The sequence below is a fragment of the Podarcis liolepis genome (assembly GCF_965112155.1).
Source record: "Podarcis liolepis genome assembly, chromosome: 15".
In the NCBI taxonomy this organism is placed as follows: domain Eukaryota; kingdom Metazoa; phylum Chordata; class Lepidosauria; order Squamata; family Lacertidae; genus Podarcis; species Podarcis liolepis.
The window spans coordinates 19,558,041-19,581,692 of NC_139566.1; the positions used below are offsets into that span (position 1 = coordinate 19,558,041).

At 46.1% G+C, this 23,652-nt stretch overlaps 1 protein-coding gene across 20 annotated transcripts in view; it reads left to right on the forward strand.

Annotated features, from left to right (window-relative positions):
* SEMA4A (semaphorin 4A) overlaps window positions 1–23,652 on the forward strand; it is an 81,311-nt gene that overhangs the window by 52,782 nt on the left and 4,877 nt on the right. For all 20 annotated transcript variants that reach the window (XR_014519808.1, XR_014519809.1, XR_014519810.1 and 17 more), the window contains 12 exons: window positions 6,255–6,415; window positions 8,089–8,151; window positions 9,772–9,870; window positions 11,189–11,300; window positions 11,651–11,758; window positions 11,996–12,126; window positions 14,793–14,962; window positions 15,593–15,743; window positions 17,467–17,656; window positions 18,703–18,818; window positions 18,977–19,125; window positions 22,598–22,716. Coding sequence is in view for 17 of the 20 variants with exons in the window: in XM_083478284.1 (XP_083334410.1) it covers window positions 6,255–6,415; window positions 8,089–8,151; window positions 9,772–9,870; window positions 11,189–11,300; window positions 11,651–11,758; window positions 11,996–12,126; window positions 14,793–14,962; window positions 15,593–15,743; window positions 17,467–17,656; window positions 18,703–18,818; window positions 18,977–19,125; window positions 22,598–22,716 (1,569 nt within the window). In the remaining 3 variants the exon portion in view is untranslated. The remainder of the gene's footprint in view (window positions 1–6,254; window positions 6,416–8,088; window positions 8,152–9,771; window positions 9,871–11,188; window positions 11,301–11,650; window positions 11,759–11,995; window positions 12,127–14,792; window positions 14,963–15,592; window positions 15,744–17,466; window positions 17,657–18,702; window positions 18,819–18,976; window positions 19,126–22,597; window positions 22,717–23,652) is intronic.

Here is a 23,652-nt window from a genome sequence, read left to right on the forward strand (position 1 = left end):
GGTGTGTTCATTGGCTGAAGGGCCCGAATGGATGCATGGGCAGCTAGAGACCCCAGGGCACAAATGTAGCCCCAGTGGCTTCCACAGGAACCTAGGAACTTCTATAAATTCACCTGGTTCAGTATTGTCTGCCCTAACTACCAGCAGCTCCCCCAGGGTTGCACATGGGGGTCGTCGTCCCCCATCTTGCTTGGAAATGCCATGGGACAAACCTTCTGCACATAGAAAAGATGCTCTACCACTGAGTTATAGTCCTTTTCATTTGGATCTTGATGCAACCTGTGGGAAAGGACAATAGCTCAGTGGGAGAGCCCTTGCAAGCAGAAGGTCCCAGGTTCCGGGTAGGACTAGGAGAGGCCCTGCCTGAAACTCTGTAGAGTCATTGCCATCCACCATAGACAATGCTGAGATAGATGAGCCATCTCTGTCTAAGTAGGCTTCCTAAGTCTCTGTGTCCTTGTGCATAGGCCTGATCCCAAGCAAATGTGACTCTGACACCAGTGTTCAGGAAGCCATAGAAAGCTTGCGGCGATATGTTACTGGTTGGGGTGGGGGCTGCCTAAGTAGGGAGGGGACAGTCGCATAGATTCTGTTAACAATGTTCTCTCTATATACCCCTTTCCTGCCGCAAAGTCCAAGTGTTCTAACGTTGCATTTCCTAATCCCTACCCTTGATAAATCACTCTCTCCCTTTATTTATTTGCTTTCTAGATTCTAAGTTGGAAACCTCCAACCAAATTTCCTGGGCAGCTGTTTTGTCCATCTTTGCCTTGGGGGGGTGGGGGACTTAGCATATAAGTTATCCTAGAATTGTAGAGTCAGAAGGCACCGTGAGGATCATTTAGTCCAACCCCCTGCAATGCAGGGATTTGCATCTGTCCCATACAGGGATTGAACATGCAACCGTGGCTTTATCAGCACCATGCTCTAACTAGCTGAGCTGGCATTGTGACGTCAATGCATCTTGTCCTTACTGCTGGCGCGTGGAAATGCTTGGGCAGTGAAGTAGGATGCTGGCCCTGCCTTCACTTCTCCATCAGGTCACCATGGCTCTGCAAAGTTAAATGGGTAATTCCCAACCTGTCTGTGGGTGCAAAGGGCCCCCTCTAAAAAAGGAGGAACCTATTCCTGGACACGGCCTTTCCGCCTACAGCCCATCAACCACCATTGGGGCATGTGGTTAATCCTGCCCTGTGTGTGCATCGGGTGCAGCCAAATTCTGATGCAGCATTTCCTGTGCGCAGAGGAGGAGGCCCACAGTGACTGTGGGTAGAGATGGATGCAAAATTCAATTCCATTCACATTTAAAGGCCAGCTGACCTAATCTGAACTTTCTGAAATGAGATGTGAACGGAAAGGCAGCCATCCTTTGAAATTCGCACTTTGCCGAATTTTGCTATTTATTTTCTCTTTACATTTATATCCTACCTTCCTCCGAGGAGCCCAAGGTGTGACATACATAGTTCTCTTCCTCCCCATGTTATCTTCACAAGAGCCCTGTGAGGTAGGTTAGACTAAGAGTGAGTGACCAGCCCAGGTTCACCCAGCAAGCTTCATGGCTGAGTGGGGATTTGAACCCTAGTTCCTTAGTCCAACAATCTAACCACTTCACCACACCGGCTCCAGGGAATATAGTTCTCCTACCAAGTAATGTGTACAAAAAGGCACACCCTGGTGTATAATGTCCACATAATGCCTATACAGGTGAAAATAACAAACAAAATGCATTGTATGAGGGAAGTTTGCTTGCAAAAGTGTGTACATTAGACCACACTGCAAAAATGTGTTTATTAGGAGATATGCACACTAAAATGCTGATTAACTTCTGTGAATATTTTTTTAACATTTGCAAATTGCTGTAGAAATGTGGAAGAGTAAACAGGGTGGCGCATCATGTTTTGCTGCCTGAGGCAAAATGGGAAGATGCTGCTACTGCCACCTTGCTGCCTCCCTTACCTGAGTCACATGGCAGTGCCTGTGAAGTGGCAGTGGTAGGTTCTGGCGATATCTTGCCGGAAGCTTCCACCACTGCTGCCGCCACTTCTCTGTCACTGGCAGGGATGGGTGAGACGCTCTTGGGGGCACGGCCTCAGCATTCTTCATGGGTGGCCCAGTCCTGAAAGGAAAATTTAAGATTGGAAGAATTGGAAACTTTGACAGATTTGCCCAACTCTCACCTGGGATAGCTTCTTTCCAAACAGACATCATACAAAGAAAGACTTGTTTTCAGAAAAAGAGCTGAGTAAAGAAAGGAGGGGTTTGACCTGAGGGAGGGAGGAAGCCTAATGGGGCCCTTATGAGCATGTTTCGGTTAACTATCAAGCCATTTCCTGATGGCAGGAGGCAGGGTGTTAATTATAGGAAATGGATCTCATTCAGGACATGTTACTTTAAAAGGGACTGTCAAGATTGCAAGCATACATTTTACTCAAACTCAGTTTCCTGTTAAGCTACTAAAGAGTTTGGGGTGATGATCTAATTTCACTGCATTCAGGGCCGTCTTACCCATAGGCCGTAGTGGCGCGGGGCGCCAGGGTGCCGGGCTCTCAGGGGCACCAGGCCAGGAGTCTGGGGCCCGAGAGCTGGAGTCTGGAGAAGCCGCCATGGCAGCGGGTGATGGCCAGGGGAGAAGAGGGGAGCCCCAGGCCCCCCGAGGCCTCCCCCCCATGCTCCTCCAGAAATGGCGCCCTGCAAGGCCGGCGGTGGGAGTTCCCGGCACCTTACTCTGCTGCGTTTGCCCTGGCTGGGTCTTGGCACTGGTGGCGGCCTTGCTGGCCGCAAAGTACTATTGGGACTTGGTAGTGGCCCAGTGGCAGATACCGGCTTAGGTAGCCTCACCGCGGGGGATGGAGAAATCTTTGCGAGGCATCTGCAGGAAGGGATGCTGGAAGTCGGGGCTTCTTGGGGGGCAGTGAAGGGAAGAATGAGTGGAGTCAGGGCTGGTCTCGTGTGGCTGAGAAGTTGGCGGGCAAAAAAAGACATTTCGGGGGTGCCTTTTGTTTTGCATTTGTGGAGCCTTTTTGTTTTGCAATCTGTGTATAGTGCAGCCCCGGAGCTGCCTGTTCAGAAAGGAAGCCTCATGACTTCCAAGTAAAGTGTGTATCGCATTGCAACTTCACAGTGCCGTCCTCTCCCAAGTCCCGTGTGGGATTCTTCAGCGGGATATACCAGTGAATAGGCTGGTAGCCTGAGGTTTGCGATTGTCCGTGTGCTTGGGAGCAAGTCCGCTTGAATACCACGGGGTGCACTTCTGCGTAGACATGCATAAACTTGCAATGTAAATATACTGTATTTTTTGCACCATAACACTCACTTTTTTCCTCCTAGAAAGTAAGGGGAAATGTCTGTGCGTGTTATGGAGGAAATGCCTACGGGTGGCATGCCTACGGATTTTCCTCCTCTAAAAACTACGTGCGTGTTATGGTCGGGTGTGTGTTATAGAGCGAAAAATACGGTACCTCGCGTAGCATTTAATGAATGTAGGCAATTAACAGCCACAGGGATGGGATCGCCGTCACTGCACATCTTCCGTAACACTAGTCATCCAATGAAGCACAATGGTGGGAGATTCATAGGCACAAATTTATTCACCCTGTACAGTCCAGATGTTGTTGAACTACAACTCCCACCAACCCAAGCCATCGGATATGGGGGGCTGGTAGGAGCTGATGTGAATTGTACTCCAACAACATAATATGGAGTGCGCCACAATATCTGCCCCTGTGGTACATAGTTGAACTATGAGATTTGTTGCTACAAGATGTGATGATGGCTACAGGCTTAGATGATGTGTGTGACGTGTTCATGAAAGGTCTGTTGTGGCTTTTAGCTATAACAGCTACCTAGAAACCTCTGTGTTTGTCCAAATGCCAGTTGCTGGGGTGGCTGTCTTGTCATGGTTGTGGGCTTCCTAGAGTATCTGGTGTGTGATGCAGAACTAGATTTAAGTATTTCCAGGTGGGAAGTGCCAGGTGCCGCCCAGGAATTTGAGGAAAACAAAAGTCCTTTGTAGGTTTTAAAGCAGGGGTTAGATGGCCATCTGTCATGGATGCTTTAGTTGAGATTCCTGCATTGCAGAGGGTTGGACTAGATGACTCTTGGGGTCCCTTCCAACTCCACAATTCTATGATCTCCAGTGCCAGAGACAGCATGCCTCTGAGACTGTGCACACCGTACAGTGGTGCCTCGCAAGACAAAAAGAATCCGTTCTGGGATTCTCTTCGTCTAGCGGTTTTTTTCGTCTTGCGAAGCAAGCCCATTGAAGGATTAGCGGATTAGCGCTATTAGCGCTATTAGAGGCTTTTAGCGGCTTATCTGCTGATCGGATCGCTGATAAGCGGCTTAGCGCTATTAGCGCTATTAGCGGCTTATCTGCTGATCAGATCAGCTGATAAGCCGCTAATAGCGCTATTAGCTGCTTTTAGCGGCTTATCTGCTGATCCGATCAGCTGATAAGCGACTTAGCGGCTTAGAAAAAGGGGGGGGGGAACCAGCAGGAACTCGCAAGACATTGTCGTCTTGCGAAGCAAGCCCATAGGAAATTCGTTTTGCGAAGCACCTCCAAAACGGAAAACTCTTTCGTCTAGTGAGTTTTCCGTCTTGCGAGGCATTTGTCTTGCGGGGCACCAGTGTACTTCAAAGCTCATTTAACATGCGCACGTACTACAAGAATCCTGGGAACTGAAGGATGCTTGAAAATGCCACTCTGATGTGTAACTACAGTTAACAGGATTCTTTTTGCGTGGGCAGGTGCTTCAGAAGTGCTTTAAATGTTTGGTGTATATGCAGCCAGAATATGAGTTACTGGGGAAAGACAGAGAGAGGGCTATGGTGCTCATGTCCTGCACAAGGGCTTCCCATAAACATCTGGGATGGTCACTGTAGGAACTGAATGCTTGACTAGATGGGCTCTTAGTCTGATGCTGCAGAGCTCTTCCTGAGTGAGGATATCCCATAATTCTTCTTGACATATCAGCATTGTTTTTAGGTGAACAGGGAAACATTACTGGTGGTTCTTTTCCTCAGTACTGTGAATGAGGTGCCCGGCTTTGCTCAGTTCAGACGCTGACGTCTCGGGCTGCTTTGCTGCCCTGGGCTGGGGGGGGGCGGATCTTTACACCCCGGCGCCGCATATGCTTAAGACAGCCCTGACTGCATTCACTTCCTCCTTGTTAGAATGCAAAGTGTGGGCCTTCATTGCACTTTGCTTGCTTCCCCATTTCCACATCCAGCAGCCTCAGGATGGCTGCAGCAGGCAAGGATTGGCATGGAGCAGGTTATGGCTACAAGAACACCCTGCTTTTCTCATTAGGGACTCGTGGTGGCATATATGGTTCTCTTCCTCCCAGTTTATCCCCACAACAACGCTGTGAGGTAGGCTAGGGTGAGAGATGAGTCAAGGTCACCCAGTGAGCTTCATGGCTGAGAAGGGGTTTGAACCCAGGCTTTTGAGCTCTTAGTCTGACAACTCTAATCAACACATTTCACTGGCTCACGTGGCTGCCAAGATTTGGTTTCTTCTTTTTCTCCCTAGTATTTTTTCACTTGCTCACCCAAAAAATGGTCACAGATCCAGACTTAGAAAATTCTCAACCTTTTGTCAAAGACAAAACTTTTAATAATAAGAATACCTAGCTGTTGCTGCTTTCAAACTTAACACTTCTCATCATTGTAAACCTACCGACACCCTTGTAAGGTAGGCCAATTATTATCCCCATTTTTTGCACAGGGAGGGTGCAACCTGTACAGGCTGTGGTCTGTACTTTGAGAGTGAATGAAGTCAAGCAGACCAGCTAAACCAGCCCTCTTTCCTCTTTACTGCCCCTGCCACCAGAGTAGACACAGAACGGGTGTGTGTGTGTGTGTGTGTGTGTGTGTGTGTGACAAAGAAGCTTGACCCTCTCCACCCAGCTCAGTCCCCTGATGGAGATGCAAATCTCCTGCTTTCCAGTCTTCCACTTGATCAGTTCATGAGCAGGGAGTGGGGTTATGACCTCCCCTCCTCACTGATTTGCACAGCTCAGCTGGGAAAAAGGGTTGTGTGTGCTGTGTATGTGTGTGAGAAAGACAGAAAGTGGTTTGTGTGACCACACCAACTTTTGGCCATGTCTACCCCAGAAGGCTGGCAATGGGTGGATGATGCTGTCCCACCCCCCACAAAGATTATTAGCCACCCATAACTTTAGGGGTCACAATAATTTCTGAAGAGTTGTTCTAAAAATAAATGAACCTAACCATCTTTTCTCCTTCCTCAGGGGATTCCAGCCGAATAGTTTTCTCATTCCACCGAAAGGGGGTTCAGAACTACGACACTTTTCTCCTGAGCAAAGACGGGGCAACTCTCTATGTGGGAGCCAGAGATGCTATCCTTGCACTTGACATCGGCAGCCCTGACTCCATCAGGCTGAAGGGTGAGGTGAGTGGGAAATGGGGATTTGAGATAAGATGTGCTGGAGGAAAATGAGGGGTGGGTGGGTCTGACATGGTGTTCTGGTGATGGCAAGCCTTCTGCCCCTTCTCACATAGCTACCACCTCATCTCTTTAGAAAGCTCAACCGGGGGGGGGGGGTGATTTCTTTGAATCCCAAAGAAATACAAGGAGAAGCAGGGCTAGGCCCCAATTCCCCTTCTCATTTCCTCAAGACCAGCGTGACTTACTTTTGCCCAGCAAAGCCTGCCGTTATAAGATCATGAACCAAAGGGTCCTAGGCTCATGAGGGGGAAGAATACTCTTTGAGTTTAGCCGCAAGAACTCATTTCCTAGAATTTCTTTAGACTCAGATAGAAAATAAGAGGAAAGAGTGCAAAGGTGAAAGCAGAACAGTACGTCAAAAACAAACGAAGCAGTTCAAGCCAGGTCTAGCTAAACTGTTTCGTTTCCTTACAGGCAGGTTTCTGGACACCTCAAGTACAGGAATGTTATGTGGGGGTTGCGTTCCGGGGGATTGTGCCTAAAGGCAAAACTGCGTATAGTCAAGACATAGGGTTCAATGGTGGGTGGGATTGCCAAACTCTTTCCCACCCCAGATGCCCTGCCCCTTGCCACCACCTTCTTAATTCCCCCTTTTTTTGTGCCAAGCCTGTAAAGCTGAATGCGCACAAGTTAAATGCATGTAAGTTAAGAGCTTAATGTGTAGAGTTAAAAAAAAAAATTATTACTTGTACCCTGCCCATCTCAATGAGTTTCCCCAGCCACTCTGGGCTGCTTTCAATAGAATATAAAAGAACCCACCAAAATATCAGATGTTAAAAGTTTCCTGATACAGAACTGTCTTCAGATGTCTATGGAAGGTCATATAATGATTTATCTCCTTGACATCTGATGGGAGGGCTTTCCACAGGGCAGGCACCACTACCAAGAAGGCCCTCTGCCTGGTTCCCTGTAGCTTTGCTTCTCGCAGTGAGGGAACCGCCAGAAGGCCCTCAGAGCAGGACCTAAGTGTCCAGGTTGAACGATGGGGGTGGAGGCCCTCTGCACTGATGGTTCAACGCATTGAGGACCACAGGTTTATATAACAACAGCCCTCTCTTAAAAGTTGCCAACCCAGGTCCTGTTTAACCAGCAGAATTAGCCAGCTGATCACCTTCACCAAAATAATGTCCAGGGGCCAGAGACAGGTGGCTGTAAGGCGGGAATAAGCCACCCAGTGAAAACCGCAACATTATCTCAATTTGTGGACAGGACTTCTCCGTTTACAGATAATAGAGGACTAGGAAGACTCAAGTATCTTAAAAGGGGCAGACTGGGGATAGCAGAAATGTGCCACAACTGGCACTTTTCCAAATGTTGTGGTGCCGTTTCTCTAAGTGGGCATAAAGAAGCATGTATTGGGGCAGGGAGGGGAAGGGAAATAACATGCAAAAAATGTACTATATTATTAGAGGAAACGGCATACTGCAACTTGCTTATCAGCCCTAGAATGCTGACAAATTTCACGAGGGCATTAAAAAAAACAATGCAAAGGGATATGCAAATGTGAAGAATTGAATTTTAGACTGGAAAAATCAGAAAATCAGAGAATTACTACTACTACTACTACTACTACTACTACTACTACTATCTAAAGTCTTTCCCTTTTCCTGTGATAGATACTGTGGGGCCCCACAGCCACAAAAAAGGTTGAGTGTGTCTTCAAGAAGAAAAGCAATGAGGTAAGATATGTCTATGTCTCTCTGTGTGTGAAGCTTTATTTCCTTGCTTAGGAATTATAACTTTGTGAATATGTGTGTCTGCGTGCAGCAAATATAAAAGCAGACCCTGAGTGGAGTGGGAGTTGAATCAGGGCCGGTGACCATGGTGCTGACGGAGGGGGAGCTTAACTCTTTCCTCCTGCATTTGGCTGGTTTTGGTCCCTATCTGCACTCCAAAACAGCTGCCTGACCCATGGGGTGGGGGTGGGGGTAAGATATAGGAAACTCAGCTGTGCAAGAAGCAGCAGCATAAAACCAGGGGTGGTTCTGCTTGCAGGTCTCCTGTGCTATGTCTAGTGTGCCCTCAAATTGGTATTTTCTGTGGGGCCAGGCGAGGGAGGAACAAGTCAGTCCAGATGTATGCTTAACACACCCTAAAATGGCTTCAGGATCGTGGGATCTATTCTGGGTGGGGGTGTGTGTCTTTTTTTGGGGGGGGGTGAGGGGATTACTTGCTCTCTCAGATCCACTAGTGCCAGGTGCAAACCATGTACATTGACAGTTAAGAGAATTTTGAGCCCAGGAGTTTGTTTTGAGTGCTAGAACTGAATAGAGATCACAGTCCATAAACACACACACACACACACACACACACACACACACACACACACACGAGAGAGAGAGAGAGAGAGAGAGAGAGAGAGAGAGAGAGAGAGAGAGAGAGAGAGAGAGACATTCCTGGTCTGCTTGCTCTGCCCCCCCCTTTCTTCATACCAACAGTATAATTTAAGGGGTGGGTGGGGGGTCTTTGTTCCTGCCATTGTTAAACTGTTGAGAATCAGAAATCCTTGCCGATGTATTTCGAATCACCCAGGGCACTTGTCAAAGCAGAATTATGCACATGTGTCGCTCCCCCTGGTGGATAGTTTATTCATTTGCTTATTGGGGAATTTATAGCTTGTCTTTGGACAAGAGAGACCCTCAAGGAGCAGTAATGAAAAACAGACAGACAGTCTTGACTGTAAGCTGATTAAACATGAGAGAGAGAGAGAGAGAGAGAGAGAGAGAGAGAGAGAGAAGTGGAGGGGGGGGCAACCTCCCATACTTGAAACTAAAGGCCAAAACTTGTCTGGATAAATAGAAATTTGGGGTCTATATAAAGCTCTTGAATCTGTCAGACCTGAGCAGGTAATTCGTGCCATAACTGTTGGGAGCCACCACCAAAAGGCACTCTTCGGGAGTGCCTACCAATCCTAACTGATGGCGGGGCTTTGCTAGATTTTAAAGAGCAGGATGCTGCCTCTGTCTCATGGCCCCTTATCTTGCACAGCCTCCTGAGCCAGGTGAGACTCATTGGAAGAGGAAGTTACCCCAGGAAAGCAGCTGTAAGAAGGGCCCATAGCCTCCCATGTAGAGGAACTGCAGGCTTCGTGTTTTAAGGAAACAAATAATGCAGGTGTTACCTCTCAACCACTTCAAAAACCCATTCGAACTTGTAAGCGGAAAAGGGGCTGCTTTCGTGTGCATTCTGTACACTGTAGGACACAGTTGTGCGTTTCAACAACCTCCCGGTGGAAACTTCCTCTGGGATGCAAATTTAAGTGGCAGCTGAATCTTGATTTCCCCTCTTCATCTCCACAGACAGAATGTTTCAATTTCATCCGTGTCCTGGTGCAGCTGAACGACACACACCTTTACGCCTGCGGGACGTACGCTTTCAGCCCCACCTGCACTTACGTTGTGAGTTCCTGGGGCAGAGAGGGAAGGGGGCGGGCTCCACCAGGCTAGCAACTAAGCAAGGGGTAGCCAAGGTGGTGCCCTCTGCCAGTTGTTGGACTCCAGCTCCCATCATTCCCAACCACTGGCTATGCCGGATGGCGCTAATGGGACTTGTGGTCCAACATCTGCAGGGTGCCACACTGGCTAGTCCTGGACTGGCGAAAACCTCTGCATCCTTTGTGATGTTGCATCTAATCTCCAGGGGAGCACCCATTGGATTTCCAGACTGCTATGCTGCATGCCTATAACTGCCTCGAGAGACCCAATGGATGCCTTGTACCACCTGCCCATCCCTGAACTGGAGCAGCCTAGTAACTAAGAGGCTGAGGCAAAAGACCAGAGATCCCCAGTTTGAATCTTGAATCTTTGCCATGAAGTCGCTAGATGAACCTTAGGCAAGCTGTTTTTGCACACATCTCAACTCCCCCATCTGCAGCATGGAGAGAACAATAAATGTTTGGTTGATTCTCAGAGCTTAGTCTCACCATTTTCCAAACACAGAGCCTCATCCAGACACAAAACTTTGAGGTTTTCTACAACCAAGCAGTATATATATATATATGTTGGTGCTGACCTTTAAAGCCCTACACGGCCTCGGCTCAGTATACCTGAAGGAGCGTCTCCACCGCCACCGTTCTGCCCGGACACTGAGGTCCAGCTCCAAGGGCACTCCTAGAAGTGAGGTTACAGGGAACCAGGCAGAGGGCCTTCTCGGTAGTGGTGCCTGCCCTGTGGAATGCCCTCCCATCAGATGTCAAGGAAATAAACAACTATTGGACTTTTAGAAGACATCTGAAGGCAGCCCTGTTTAGGGAAGTTTTTAATGTTTGATGTTTTATTGTGCTTTTAATATTCTATTGGGAGCCACCCAGAGTGGCAGGAGAAACCCAGCCAGATAGATGGGGTAGAAATAATAAATGATGATGATGAAGATGATGAAAAAATCAAATGAAAAAACAAAACAAAAAAAAGCTTACTGAACATTTGTGAACTAGTCAAGCATTCCTGCTTGACGTTACCTAACCTCCAAAGGTGTTTAGAGGATCAGAACAAAGCAAGGGTTACACATAAGGCACCCAGAGTGCCCTAGAGGAAGATAAGACCCATGCCCAAAATGCAGTAGATATAATTATGCAAAAAGAATTATGCAAACCTATATTAGGAAGAAATGACATTTCCCAAATTGTGCAGCAAATAGGGATGCTTGCTTTCTGAAGGACGCTTTCCAATATATTCTTTTTTCCCTTCTTTCCCCCCTTTTCTTTCCCTGGCTTGCTAGGACCTGGAGAATTTTACCCTGGCGACTGATGTAAACGGCAAACCTCTCCTCCTGGAAGGGAAGGGCATTTGCCCCTTTGACCCTCAACATCAGAATACAGCAATCGTAGTCGGTGAGCCCTTGTAAAACCCCAGAATCATTGCCTGTCCCCCACGACACATTACTAAAGGCTCTAATCCAGCCTTCCCCATCCAGATGTTTTGGACTACAACTCCCATCAGCCCCCGCCAGCTGGCAATAGAGACCTGTGCTGTGCCCGGATCCATGCTGGTGCCTTTCCCAGGGATGTGGACTGGAGATGAGATGCCCATTCTGAGATTTAACTGTTATGGGCCCTGGAGAGGGAGCTGAAGGGCGGGGAAGTTAGCAAAGCATACTGACTGGCAGTGAATTACCAGAACTCCAGAAAACAGGGACTGTTCCTGAGAAGGAATCATCTTGTTTCCTGCCTTTACTCTGCAGATGGCGAACTTTACACAGGTACCAGGAACAACTTTCAAGGCAATGAGGCCATCATCACTCGCACCCTGGGCAGCAGGACTGTTTTGAAGACAGATAACTGGCTGCATGGTAAGAGCACAACCAGAGGACTGGGGAAGGGGGAAGGGTCTTAGTCCAATCCCCAACTAGCATCCAGTGACTCCCACCATCCACCATGGCCTGGTCGTCTAGGCAACTGATAGTTAATGGATTGGTACCCAGAGAAGATGCATCTCCTAGGCAACAAGCTTTCGCCTGGGGATTCACGCCAGCTGAGTCAAGAACTGGGAGGGCAAAGGGGATCTCATGTCTGGCTTCCCTCTCCAGGTGATGCAGCTTTTGTGGCCTCCTTCAACATCCCAGTCGACGACAAGGTCTACTTTTTCTTTGGGGAAACAGCTAAGGAGTTTGACTTCTTCGAGAAACTGACCGTCTCCAGGGTGGCTCGTGTCTGCAAGGTGAGGCGTCTCAAGAATCAAGGGAGCTTTTGAGCTGGGACTTGCTTGGGCTCAGCCCCAGGAACATATTTTCTGTGGCAAAGCTTTAGCTCTTGAATGTCTGAAGGAGTAACACATGGGCATGTGCAGAGTGGCTATCCCTTGCCTTCATTCATCACATATCTGGGATTGGAAAAGAGGCTTTCCCAAGAAGGAACTGGAGCCAGAATTTAGTTTTAATTATTTTGCTAACATATTGGAAAGGATTTTCCTTTACAAAAAAAGACAACAATAAGGCCAAGCTTGGTAGGTTGGAGCAAGGAGACATAATAGAGATTTATTCCCTTTTGGACAATAGTGGACTGTCAATGATTTTCCCTTCCCCTCTCGTAATGCTTGAATTATAAGAAGCAGATTTGGGGCAGACAAATGAAAGGACGAAGTGTAATTTGAGAATCCACTGGCGCAAGATGTACTGATGGCTGGTAGCTTAAATAGTTTTTAGTTTTGGATTTTTTAAAAAAAATATTGGACAAGTTCACAGAGGCTAGGTCAGCCAGTGGCGATTACATAGGACTTCTGTGTTCAGTCTCCCTCTGAATATCAGATGCTTTCATGCCCTTGCTCCTATCCATCCTTCCTGAAATCTCTTAACTGGAGACCAGAACATAAGGGGAGCTTCTGCTAAATCAGAATGGATGGCTTTCTAGGGTTGCTTTCCCAAAACTGATGCCTGCCAGATGTTAGTAGTAGTAGTAGTAGTAAAAGTAGCATCATCATCATCATTGCATTTATTAGCCTTCACCAGCAGGTCAAAGGGCAGGTTGCAACAATTTAAAATTCAGAATTAAAGATAGGAAAAGCAATTAGGGGTGTTGTACTACTACTGCCTTTATCAGTGTCCATTGGCTGTACAGTTAGGGCCAGTGACTCCAGCATTGCAGCATGTTCCTTTGAATCCCTTCCAACTCTACAATTTTATTACAGTGGTACCTCGGGTTACAGACGTTTCAGGTTACAGACTCCGCTAACCCAGAAATACCGTAGTACCTCGGGTTAAGAACTTTGCTTCAGGATGAGAACAGAAATCGTGCAGCGGCGGTGCAGCGGCAGCAGGAGGCCCCATTAGCTAAAGTGGTGCTTCAGGTTAAGAACAGTTTCAGGTTAAGAACGGACCTCCGGAACGAATTAAGTTCTTAACCCGAGGTACCACTGTATTCTGTGAACATTTGTAGGGTTGCAAGCTATGGAAGGTTGATCTAATGACTCTAGCATAGGGATATCAAAAACTGCTGGTGAAAATTGAAAAGGAAGTGAAAATTGCTGCAATCTGTGCTTCCGTCTGTGGCCAGGAATGAAAATCAGTCAGGCGAATTCTATTTGTACTTGTTCACATAATTTTGTTGGGTTTTTTTAAGCACACAAATAATACATAATGAATGGCTTATTAAACATTGTTATAACGTTTCTCTTTTACATTGCAATGAATGTAACTTCACAATTTACATAACTTACACTAAACAGCAGACAGCAAGATGAATAACATAGTAGTTGGTGAAATCTGAACTGCAGTGGAATGGAAGCAGCGCTGATTGTGACAAAATGCAGTTTGGAGGGGAAATCACTGCTTTTTTACATCCCAACTCCAGCATCTTGCTTTTTCTCTCAGTGGTCAACCAGACTCCTCTGGGAAGCCCAGAAGCAGGGCATCCAGGTAGGGAACAGCTAGGGTTTGAACCTGAGACCTGCCTCCAGATCATAGGTGGCAAACTTCACGCAGGCACAATGAACAACTTTCCAAGTGTGTATTATAAATAGTTAAATAAATGGGAAGAAAAGTCACATTGCACATCCTCAGTGTGAGGACTAAGCATATGCTTTTACCACTGTTGTTGTTTAATACATCGTGATTCAGGTTTCATTATACAAACAAGGTCAAAATCAAGAGAAAAATGTGCAACATTGCATAAAACAGTAAAACAAAGCAAACAGTAACATTGACAGGATTAATACAGACAACCAGCAATCTGATTATCCCAAGAGAGCCATCAGACAATTCAGGGGCTACTTAGGGACCTGAGGGTGAAGGGGAGGTTAATACAGTGGTGCCCCGCAAGATGAATGCCTCGCAAGACGAAAAACTCGCTAGACGAAAGGGTTTTCTGTTTTTGCGTTGCTTCGCTAGACGAATTTCCCTATGGGCTTGCTTCGCAAGACGAAAACGTCTTCCGCTTTTTTTTTAAAGCCGCTTGAAGAGGCGCAGTTGTGACGGACCGTGCTTCACAAGACGAAAAACATCGCAATACGAAAAGACTCGCGGAATGAATTCTTTTCGTCTTGCGAGGCACCACTGTAATAATAATAATCCGTTCCGGAAGACTGTTCGACTTCCAAAATGTTAGAAAACCAAGGCGCACAGGGCGCTCTGCAAAGTCCATGAAGAAAATTGGGGGGAAAACTCAGCGGAAGCCATTGGACTTCTGAGGCGCGTTCGAAAATGGAAGCATTTACTTCCGGGTTTCGCCATTCAGAAACCAAAATGTTCGGCTTCTGAGATGTTCAGCAACTGAGATACCACTGTCTACTCCTTCAACTGGTCTGCTATCAGGCCAACGGTGAGTAAGCGAGGAAGTGGTTAAATTGTCTCCCTGGTTTGTTAGTGATGCTTGCTTTTCCATCCTCTCTAGAATGATGTTGGAGGAGACAAGGTGTTGCAAAGGAAATGGACCACATTTCTGAAAGCTCAGCTGTCTTGCACCCAGCAGGGGCAGTTCCCTTATACCGTCATCCAACACATGTTTGCCCTCCCACAGCCAGGAGGTGGTGCTGATTTCTACGGTGTCTTCGGTTCTCAGTGGTAAGGCTGTGAGGGTCTTAGTCTTAGTGAGGGTGGGGGAGAAATTTGGGTTGGTCTGCATTTTAATGGGAGCCTCCCTAATCTGCACTTCCCCAAACATTAAATAAAACATTAAATTGGTATCTGAAGAAGTGTGCATGCACATGAAAGCTTATACCCCAAACAAACTTAGTTGGTCTCTAAGGTGCTACTGGACAATTTTTTTATTTATTAAATTAATTGGAAACACAACTATCCTTCGAAACATTCGCTTCTCTGAATTTTGCAATGTAGTTCTCCAGTCCCAAATTGCATATCTTACTGACAGCAAGAAGCCAAAAGGAATTATATTAGGCAAAATTGTTTATTTAAAAAAGTGTGTGTCGGAAGAAATGCACACTAAAATGCTGACAAATGTTTGTACAGACCTTTTTAGAAAAATATAATAAGGCAAACTGATCTGGAAATGCAGCAAGCTAAACTTGAGACTGGAAAAATGAGAAACTGAGAAAAGTTGAAATTGACAGATCATCCACTCTTACTTCAGAATTCATTTTTGGTCTAGCATTGTGCTAATTGGAGATAAATAAATGTGCCTCAGAGAATATGCAAAATTCTAGTGGGGCAACTACCTTGTATATTTCTTTGCAGGCAGGCAGGAAATCTTGGGAGCTCAGCGGTGTGTGCCTTCAGGCACGATGCTATCAAAAAAGCCTTTGATGGGAAATACAAGGAGTTGAACAAGGACTGTTCCCGATGGATGACCTACAATGGCCAGGCCATGAACCCTCGTCCTGGCAGTGTATGTATTGCTCCTAGCATTCTCCTTGCATTGAAGCCAGAGTCTGCCTTGCCCTCTTCTTAATCAAGTTTGATCTAAACTTTCCTGCCTTTAAATGTAGTTCTTGCACCAAATTGAACAGGCCCTAGAAAGGCAGCCATAACTCCTTGGTAAACTGAAGAGGCAACTGTTCCCCAGGTTGGAATGGATGTTCTTCCCATCAGCAATACTCCTGGGCCAAATCCAGTGGTTTATCCAAAACTAATCATGTAGCTAAAAAGGGCAATACATGGGCCATGTTGTCCCCTCTGTACCTTTCTCTCTGCCTCTCCATATGCTTGGGCTGGTGGTAACATGGCAAAAGGTGTTATGTATCCAGCATGCCTGGGATTTTGTTGCCATAAAATGGTTTGCACTGTTGGTCACGAGTTCACCTGGAGGGGTTGTTCATTTGTGCAACAATGTCAAAGTAACGTCAGGCGAGGAGAGTATCTCACTGTACCTGGAATAGTGCTGGCACTATTCAGTGCCAACTGAATAGTGGTGACCTCCCAGTTCACCTAGATCAGCTGTGGACCTTTTTCAAGGTCTATCAGGATCAGGGTCTAGAGATGAAAGGTTCCTTCCATGATGTTAATCTATTTCTTCTGCAATAGTCGCAGGATAAGATTTTATTCCTTCTGTTGTCCTGCCTAGTTCCAGCCCTTTTCTCTCTATGGCATTTGCTCAGCTGTAGGTGTCCTCTGGAGGGTCCCCAAAGCTTTCAATTCAGAACACAGAGCAATTCAAGCCTCTATATGTCCTTCCAACTCCCAGCACCTTCCAGATTCGCAGACACTTTAGCCCTGGCTGTCATCTTCATAATTACAAGATCATGTCACCCCTAGCCAGGTGAAGGGGTGGGGAAAACCCACTCAGTTGTTTCTGTGACAAAACACCAACATATTTGCACATGCAGTTAAGCTACTTGGCCAGGGTATATTGTCTTAACCAAAAGACTGGATTGACCAGTTCAGCAGGTTCACTCTGCTATATTCTAAGCTCCCCATTACTAAATCACAGGCTTGGTGGGACCCACAGATATAATCCAGAGCAACCCCACAAACCTACAACAATATTTTAATTATTACAGAAAGAACTAAGTGGTGCTCCTGGTCACTCTGTTGGCTTTTTGCAGCACCATAGCTCAGGGCCAGCTTTGCCTGGAAAAAGGCCCCACATTCAACCTCTGACATCTCCAGGCAAGGCTGGAAAAGAACCCTGCCTGAATCTCTGGCTGCAAGTGGCTGCAAGTCAGTATAGATCTGGGGTAGCTGACGTGATGCTCTCCAGAAGCCGTTGGATGACAGCTTCCAACATGGCAAACCACTGGCCATTCTGAGGGCAGCAGCTCAGTACAGGGGTACCTTGGTTCTTGAACTTAATCTGTTCTGGGAGTCCGTTTGACTCCCAAAGCCATTCGACAACCAAGGCGCGGCTTCCAGTTGGCTGCAGTGGCTTCCTGCACTCACTTGGAAGCCATGGAAGCCGCATTGAACATTCGGCTTCCGAAAACATTCGCAAACCAGAACACTTACTTCCGGGTTTGCGGCGTTTGGGAGCCGAATTGTTCAGGAGCCAAGCCTTTCGAGTACCGAGATACCACTGTATAGTTTTACAGTAAAAAGCTAGAAGAACCAATCGCCTGACTCAGTCAAAGGCAGCTTCCTATCTTTTATAATGTTTGAGCTTCTTCTCCCTGCAGTGCTCTGTCGGCCCGTCTTCAGACAAAGCTCTGACGTTCATGAAAGACCACTATCTGATGGATGAGAAGATTGAGCCGACCCATAACCAACCTCTGCTGGTGAAGCAAAACGTTAAATACACCCGGATTGTAGTGCACCAAACTCAGAACAGCTTGGGACATCCCTACAACGTGATGTTTCTTGGGACAGGTATGAGTGGTGGTTGTTTGCTTTGGTGGTAGAGATTGAGCTAATTGCTTTGTCACCTCATTATTCCCTTTGACCCAACAAGGGCTGCAACATTTAACCAACTGATGAGCTGAACAGCATTGATCGCAAGCATTTTGATCAATAATAATAATAATAATAATAATAATAATAATAATAATAATGTTTTATTTATACCCTGCCCATCTGGCTGGGTTTCCCCAGCCACTATGAGCAGCTTCCAGCAGAATATTAAACAGAATAAAACTTCAAACGTTAACAACTTCCCTAAACAGGGCTGCCTTCAGATGTCTTCTAAAAGTCAGATCGTTGTTTATTTCCTTGACATCTGGTGGGAGGGCATTCCACAGGGTGGGCGCCACCACTCCCAGAAGCTAGCAGTCCATCGTGTCAAAGGTCACCAGATAATGTGCTAAAGGTTCATAGAATCATAGAAGTGCAGAGTTGGAAGGGACCAAAAGGGTCTTCTAGTCCAACCCCCTGCAGTATAGGAACCACAACCTTCTCCCATGAGAAGCTGGGAAAGCTGATGGTGGGATTGCAGACGCCTTTGTCCATCTTTCCAAGTCTCACCCATCTTAGCTCTTTCTGCTCAGGGCCTAATTTCCCCTTGAAGTCAGGAGGGGCAGCACGAGAGAACAGCTCCGCCCCCAGTCCTATGGCTTACTTTTGGTCAGTCAACAGAAAGGCAACCCCCTGCCACACAGTTAGGGCTTTGAAAGTGGAAGTGAACCTCATGTATGAAGGAGGGTGGACTGCAAAAGGGGAAGAGGTCAGTTTCCCTCACCCACATGCATGGGCATAGCCAGGACTTTTTTTGGGGGGGGGTTTTCAGGCCTTTTGTTAGGGGGGACAGAATCTCAGTTAACTATGTAGGGGGCAGCTGCCCCTCCCCACCCCCACCCCTTGGCTACGTCCATGCCCACATGCCCCTTTTGGGGACACAGAGCCCTTGAAGGGGGTAAGCCTGCATTTTAACAAACCCTTCTGCCAGCACTTTGTCTCACTTGATGCCTTGTCTTCTACAGACAAAGGTGCCCTTCACAAAGCCGTGGTCGTCGGCAGCGATGCTCACATCATTGAGGAGATCCAGCTGTTTGAGAAGCCAGAGGCGGTCCAAAACCTGCTGCTCTCCCCTGAAAAGGTGGGCTTTACTTTCTTGCATAGGATAGGGGCAACATAATTTTAAGGGGCCGTATCTCATAAAAAAAAATGCAGACATCCATCTCATAGCTACACAAAGAGAGAAAGAAGAATAAGAATGGTGATGACAATGGTCTTCCTCTGCTTGTGCCTTCTTAGGGGATTCTGTATGTGGGCTATTCCACGGGGGTCCTGCAAGTGCCCTTGGCGAACTGCAGCATCTACACCACCTGTGCCAACTGTGTTTTAGCGCGAGATCCTTACTGCGGCTGGGATGGGCAGAAGTGTCGGGGTGCTACAGAGAACTTGTGAGTATTTGCAGTATCCCTCAGGGATTGTTGCATTAAAAAATAACAGAGCCCCCAAATACGTGCATGATAACTGACACAATCCATTCATGGTTCCAGTTACAGATAGGTAGCCATGTTGGTCTGCCATAGTCAAAATAAAAAAATTCCTTCCAGTAGCACCTTAAAGACCAACTAAGTTAGTTCTTGGTATGAGCTTTCGTGTGCATGCACACTTCTTCAGATACACTGAAACAGAAGTTGCCAGATCCTTCTATATAGTGAGAAGGTGGGGAGGGGTATTACTCAGAAGGGTGGTGGGAATGGGAGATTGGCAGATAGCTGAGATGAGCCTGTTGACGACTCTTAACGACTGTAATAGGTCTTACAGGAAAAGGCAAGGGGTTAAAACCATGGAGAGACCTGGTCTAAACAAAGAAATTGGATTCTTTTTTTAAAAAATAAAATTTTTATTAGGATTTTCTCTTTTTTTTTTAGACAAACACAAAAAACATAAACATACACATCAACACTACACACAAATAACACGTATAATTTTAAAACCTTATTTTCTTAACCACTTTCCCAGACTTCCCCCACCTCCCCTTCTTGCATCCCAATTCCAAAAATTTAGCTCAGCAAGTTCTTTATACCCAAATTATCCCTTATTGATATTTTACTTAATTCGTCTTAATTAGCCAATTTTTAAACTTCTAAACCTCATTTTAATACTCGACATTAACCCCTTTTTCTAAGGTCGACCCAAGTTCCCTTTCACGAGGTTCCCAATTATTAAAATAATTACAAAACAACCTGTCAAATGAAAACATATAATTGTACCCCTTTGGATTCCAAAACTTTCCCCCCCTCCCCCAGTTTCGATCCCCAGAAATTGTCATTCAGCTCATAGTAAGGAATGCCAGTTCCCCCGAAATGTCTGCTTTATATACACAATGGGCCCCACGTGATTGGCTAATTCCGGGATTCTCCTGTAGGCCAATCAGGTTGCGGATTCACTTCCAACTGGAGTTGGATTGGGTGGCTCCTGCAGACCAATCAGACTGCTGCATTCTGGATCCTATTGTTCTAGGACCAATCAGATTGCTGCACTTTGGATCTTATTCACTCAGTACATAACAAGGACCCAACTCAGTCTGATACAACATGGCTCAGCTTAATTGCTCCCTAAATGCTAATGGTGTTGTGGTGGCACTGGAGCCTGCAATTTTGGGTTGTGGTGCTCCTTTTGTGAAGCATCCCAGATATAGGTTAATACCCTCTCATCCCACCCCCTGCCCTCCTCCCCTTGTTATTTATTTATTTTCCTTAGGTTTATACCCCCACCTTTCTTCTGTCATGGAACCCAAGGTGGTGAGCATGTGGTTACGGAGAATACTTGCCTTGCATGTAGAAAGTTTCAAATTCAATCCTTAACATCTCCAGGTAGGACAGGGATAAAACTCCCTGTCTGAAACCCTGGGAAGTCGCTGCCCAAATCAGTGCAGACATTACTGAACCAGTAATAACAATATAATAATCATAATCATAATTTATTACTTATACACCGCCCATCTGACTGGGTTGCTCCGGCCACACTGGGCAGCTTCCAACAAAAATACAGTGCGGAGGGGATCAAACATTACAAGCCTCCCGAAACAGGGCTGCCTTCAGATGTCTGCAGAAAGTTATAGGGTTATTTAACTCCTTGACATCTGATGGGAGGACGTTCCACAGGGAGGGTGTCACTACTGAGAACGCCCTCTGCCTGGTTCCCTGTAACTTCACGCCTCGCAGTGAGGGAACTGCTGGAAGTGCCCTTGGAGCTGGATCTCTGTTTCTTGCCTAGACAGCGGGGGCGGAGACGCTCCTTCATATATACAGGGCTGAGGCCATTTAGGGCTTTAAAGGTCAGCACCAACACTTTGAATTGTGCTCGGAAGCATACTGGGAGCCAATGTAATTATTTTAGGACCCGTGTTACGTGGCCTGGTGGCTGCTCCCAGTCACTAGTCTGGCAGCCGCATTCTGGATTAGTTGCAGCTTCCAAGTCACCTTCAAAGGTGGCCATACATAGAGCACACTGCAGTAGTCCAGTCGGGAGATAACCAGAGCATGTACCACTTTGGCGAGACAGTAGCCAGGAAGGTGGGGTCTCAGTCAGTGTACAAGAAAGAATTGGTAGACAGACGGACTAAAGGTCTGTATAAAGGAGCTTTCTATGTTTGTATGGGCCATAGGCACTCACCTATCCAGGTACTGTCCAGACCTGTCCCACACCTGCTTCAGCAAGGTGGCATGAACCTTCTCTCTCTCTATCTATCTCTCTCTGAAATAAAATGCAAATTTTGAGAGGAGAAGTCTGTCGACTGCTGTAACCCACAAGAGCTAATTGGGCTCTCCATGGAGAGTCGTACAGTCTAATTCCCAATGCCATGTGCTGAAGACAAAATGCAGGGCTTCGTGCTCCATCTGTGGGTTTCTTGGAGGCCTCTGGTTGGCCACAGCAGAAAACACTGGATTGGTCTGCTTAGTAGGGATGAGGGGAAAATTTGGCTTTATTCAAAACATTTTTTTAATGAGAATCTACCTAATACATGCTTACCTAATAATAAATGTGAACTAAAATGCAGGTATCTTTCAACATTCACGCTTCTCCAGATTTTGCTATGCAGTTCTCCAGCCAAAACATGCTTACAAGAATAAAGGCTTCTATTAGTGAAAAGAATGTGCTAGAATGTATTAAATTAGGGAAATTATTGCAAAAAAATGCATATACTAGGCAAAATCGCATGCACATGAAAATTAGTATGAGTTATCATGTAGACTTGTGAGAGGAAATTGTTATCTGTTTTTTAAAAAATTATTTATGCTTTTCCAGTTTATACATTTCACTAATTTTACAATCATTTTAACATTTCAAAACTTGACTTCATCCCCCCTTTCTGCGGTTCCTTAAATTTATTTTTAATATCTTCTGCATATCCAAATTAACTTAATTTGCTGATTTATTCATCTACTTTAAATATATACTCTTATAAAACTGCAGGTTATTACAATAATCCTGCCAATGTTCTTATCTGTTTACAATTTATCTGTAAATATTCAATAACCATTTCCATTCTTTTATAAAAAGTTTGTTATCTTGATTTCTTATTCTTCCGGTAAGTTTCGTCATTTCTGCATATTCCGTACGTTTTTTGTATCCATTCTTCCTTTGCTGGGACTTCTGCTTCTTTCAATTTTTGGGCGAGTAACATTCTTGCCGCTGTAGTAGCATTCATGAATAAGTTTCTATACATTTTAGGTAGTTCTGTCCCTATAATTCCCAAAAGAATCTCAATTGGGGAAATAGCAATCTGATGTGGAAATGGGGAAAATTGAATTTAAAATGGGGAAACCGAGAAAAATCAAAAGGGACAGATTTGTCCTTCCCCGCTTCTTAGCGCAACCCAGTAAGGCAGTTCTTACTTTCCTGTCTTCTCTTTGTTCCTAGGAGTGACTTGGTGCAGAATATCGAGACAGGGAAGCCAGATCCTGGGTGCCAGCCCAAGAGCGGAATTGGCAGAGCCATACCAAGGACTCAGAATGGCCCTGAAAGCAGTTTGCTAACAAGTTTAGTATGAGCCTTGCAGAGTTTGATTGATCGGCGAAGGTTCTTCCCCTGTTCGGAAACAAAAGGCCTTGTACTTCCCAAGGCTGTTTGTAGCTTTGCGAAAGCAATGCATTTGAAAGCAAGATGCCCATTTGCTAAAGCCACACAGAAGTTTCGTTTGGGAAGACCATCCAAGAAAATGATAGGGGAGGGGAATGTGTGTTAGGAATCCCAATGGCTGTGGTTGACTACCTTTGCAACCTCTGCTGCTCCTAAGGATTTTAGATTCATTTCAAGCAGGGAGGAGAAATTTGCTAGACTATGTTGGGGGCAGTGATCTGTCTATGGCAGAAGGGTAGGAGAGGGTTTGGGCTAGCAAACTGTCATGCGCACCCATGTTCACTGTGTTCTCCAGCCACCTTGGGACAGTCCCTGTTGTTGTTCTTATTTTGTCTTTAAGGGAGATGTTGGTAATGATTTTTTTTAAAGAAAAACTTAGCGTGTCTACAATGTGTGTTCCATCAGATTACAACTCCCTCCCCTCTGAGGTGAATCCTTTTTAAGCAAATTCGGCTAGCCAGTCATGCTAGTAGAAGCCTGTGAAACAGGGCTCCTCCCACCCACTGCACCCCCCCCCAAAAAAAAATGGCTGGAGGGTTCAGGAGGAGAGAGGAGATTGTTGCATCAGGCAAGCAGAAACATTTGCACTGATGGAGCAGCCCCTTAGAGCTATGTTTAAGGGCGTGAGGTGCAGATGTGTGCACTAGTGCGCATGCAAACCAATACATATGCATGAACGCTAGAGTGTCCAGCAGTGTGTAGCCAGCCATCAAGCCCACATGGTGACTCTTGAAATGTGAACAGGCATGCTATAAGTACAAACGATGCATCCTTATTTTTTTATCTGTGAAATGGTGGAGAGCATGAATCACAGCTTTGTTTCTCTTCCTATAAAT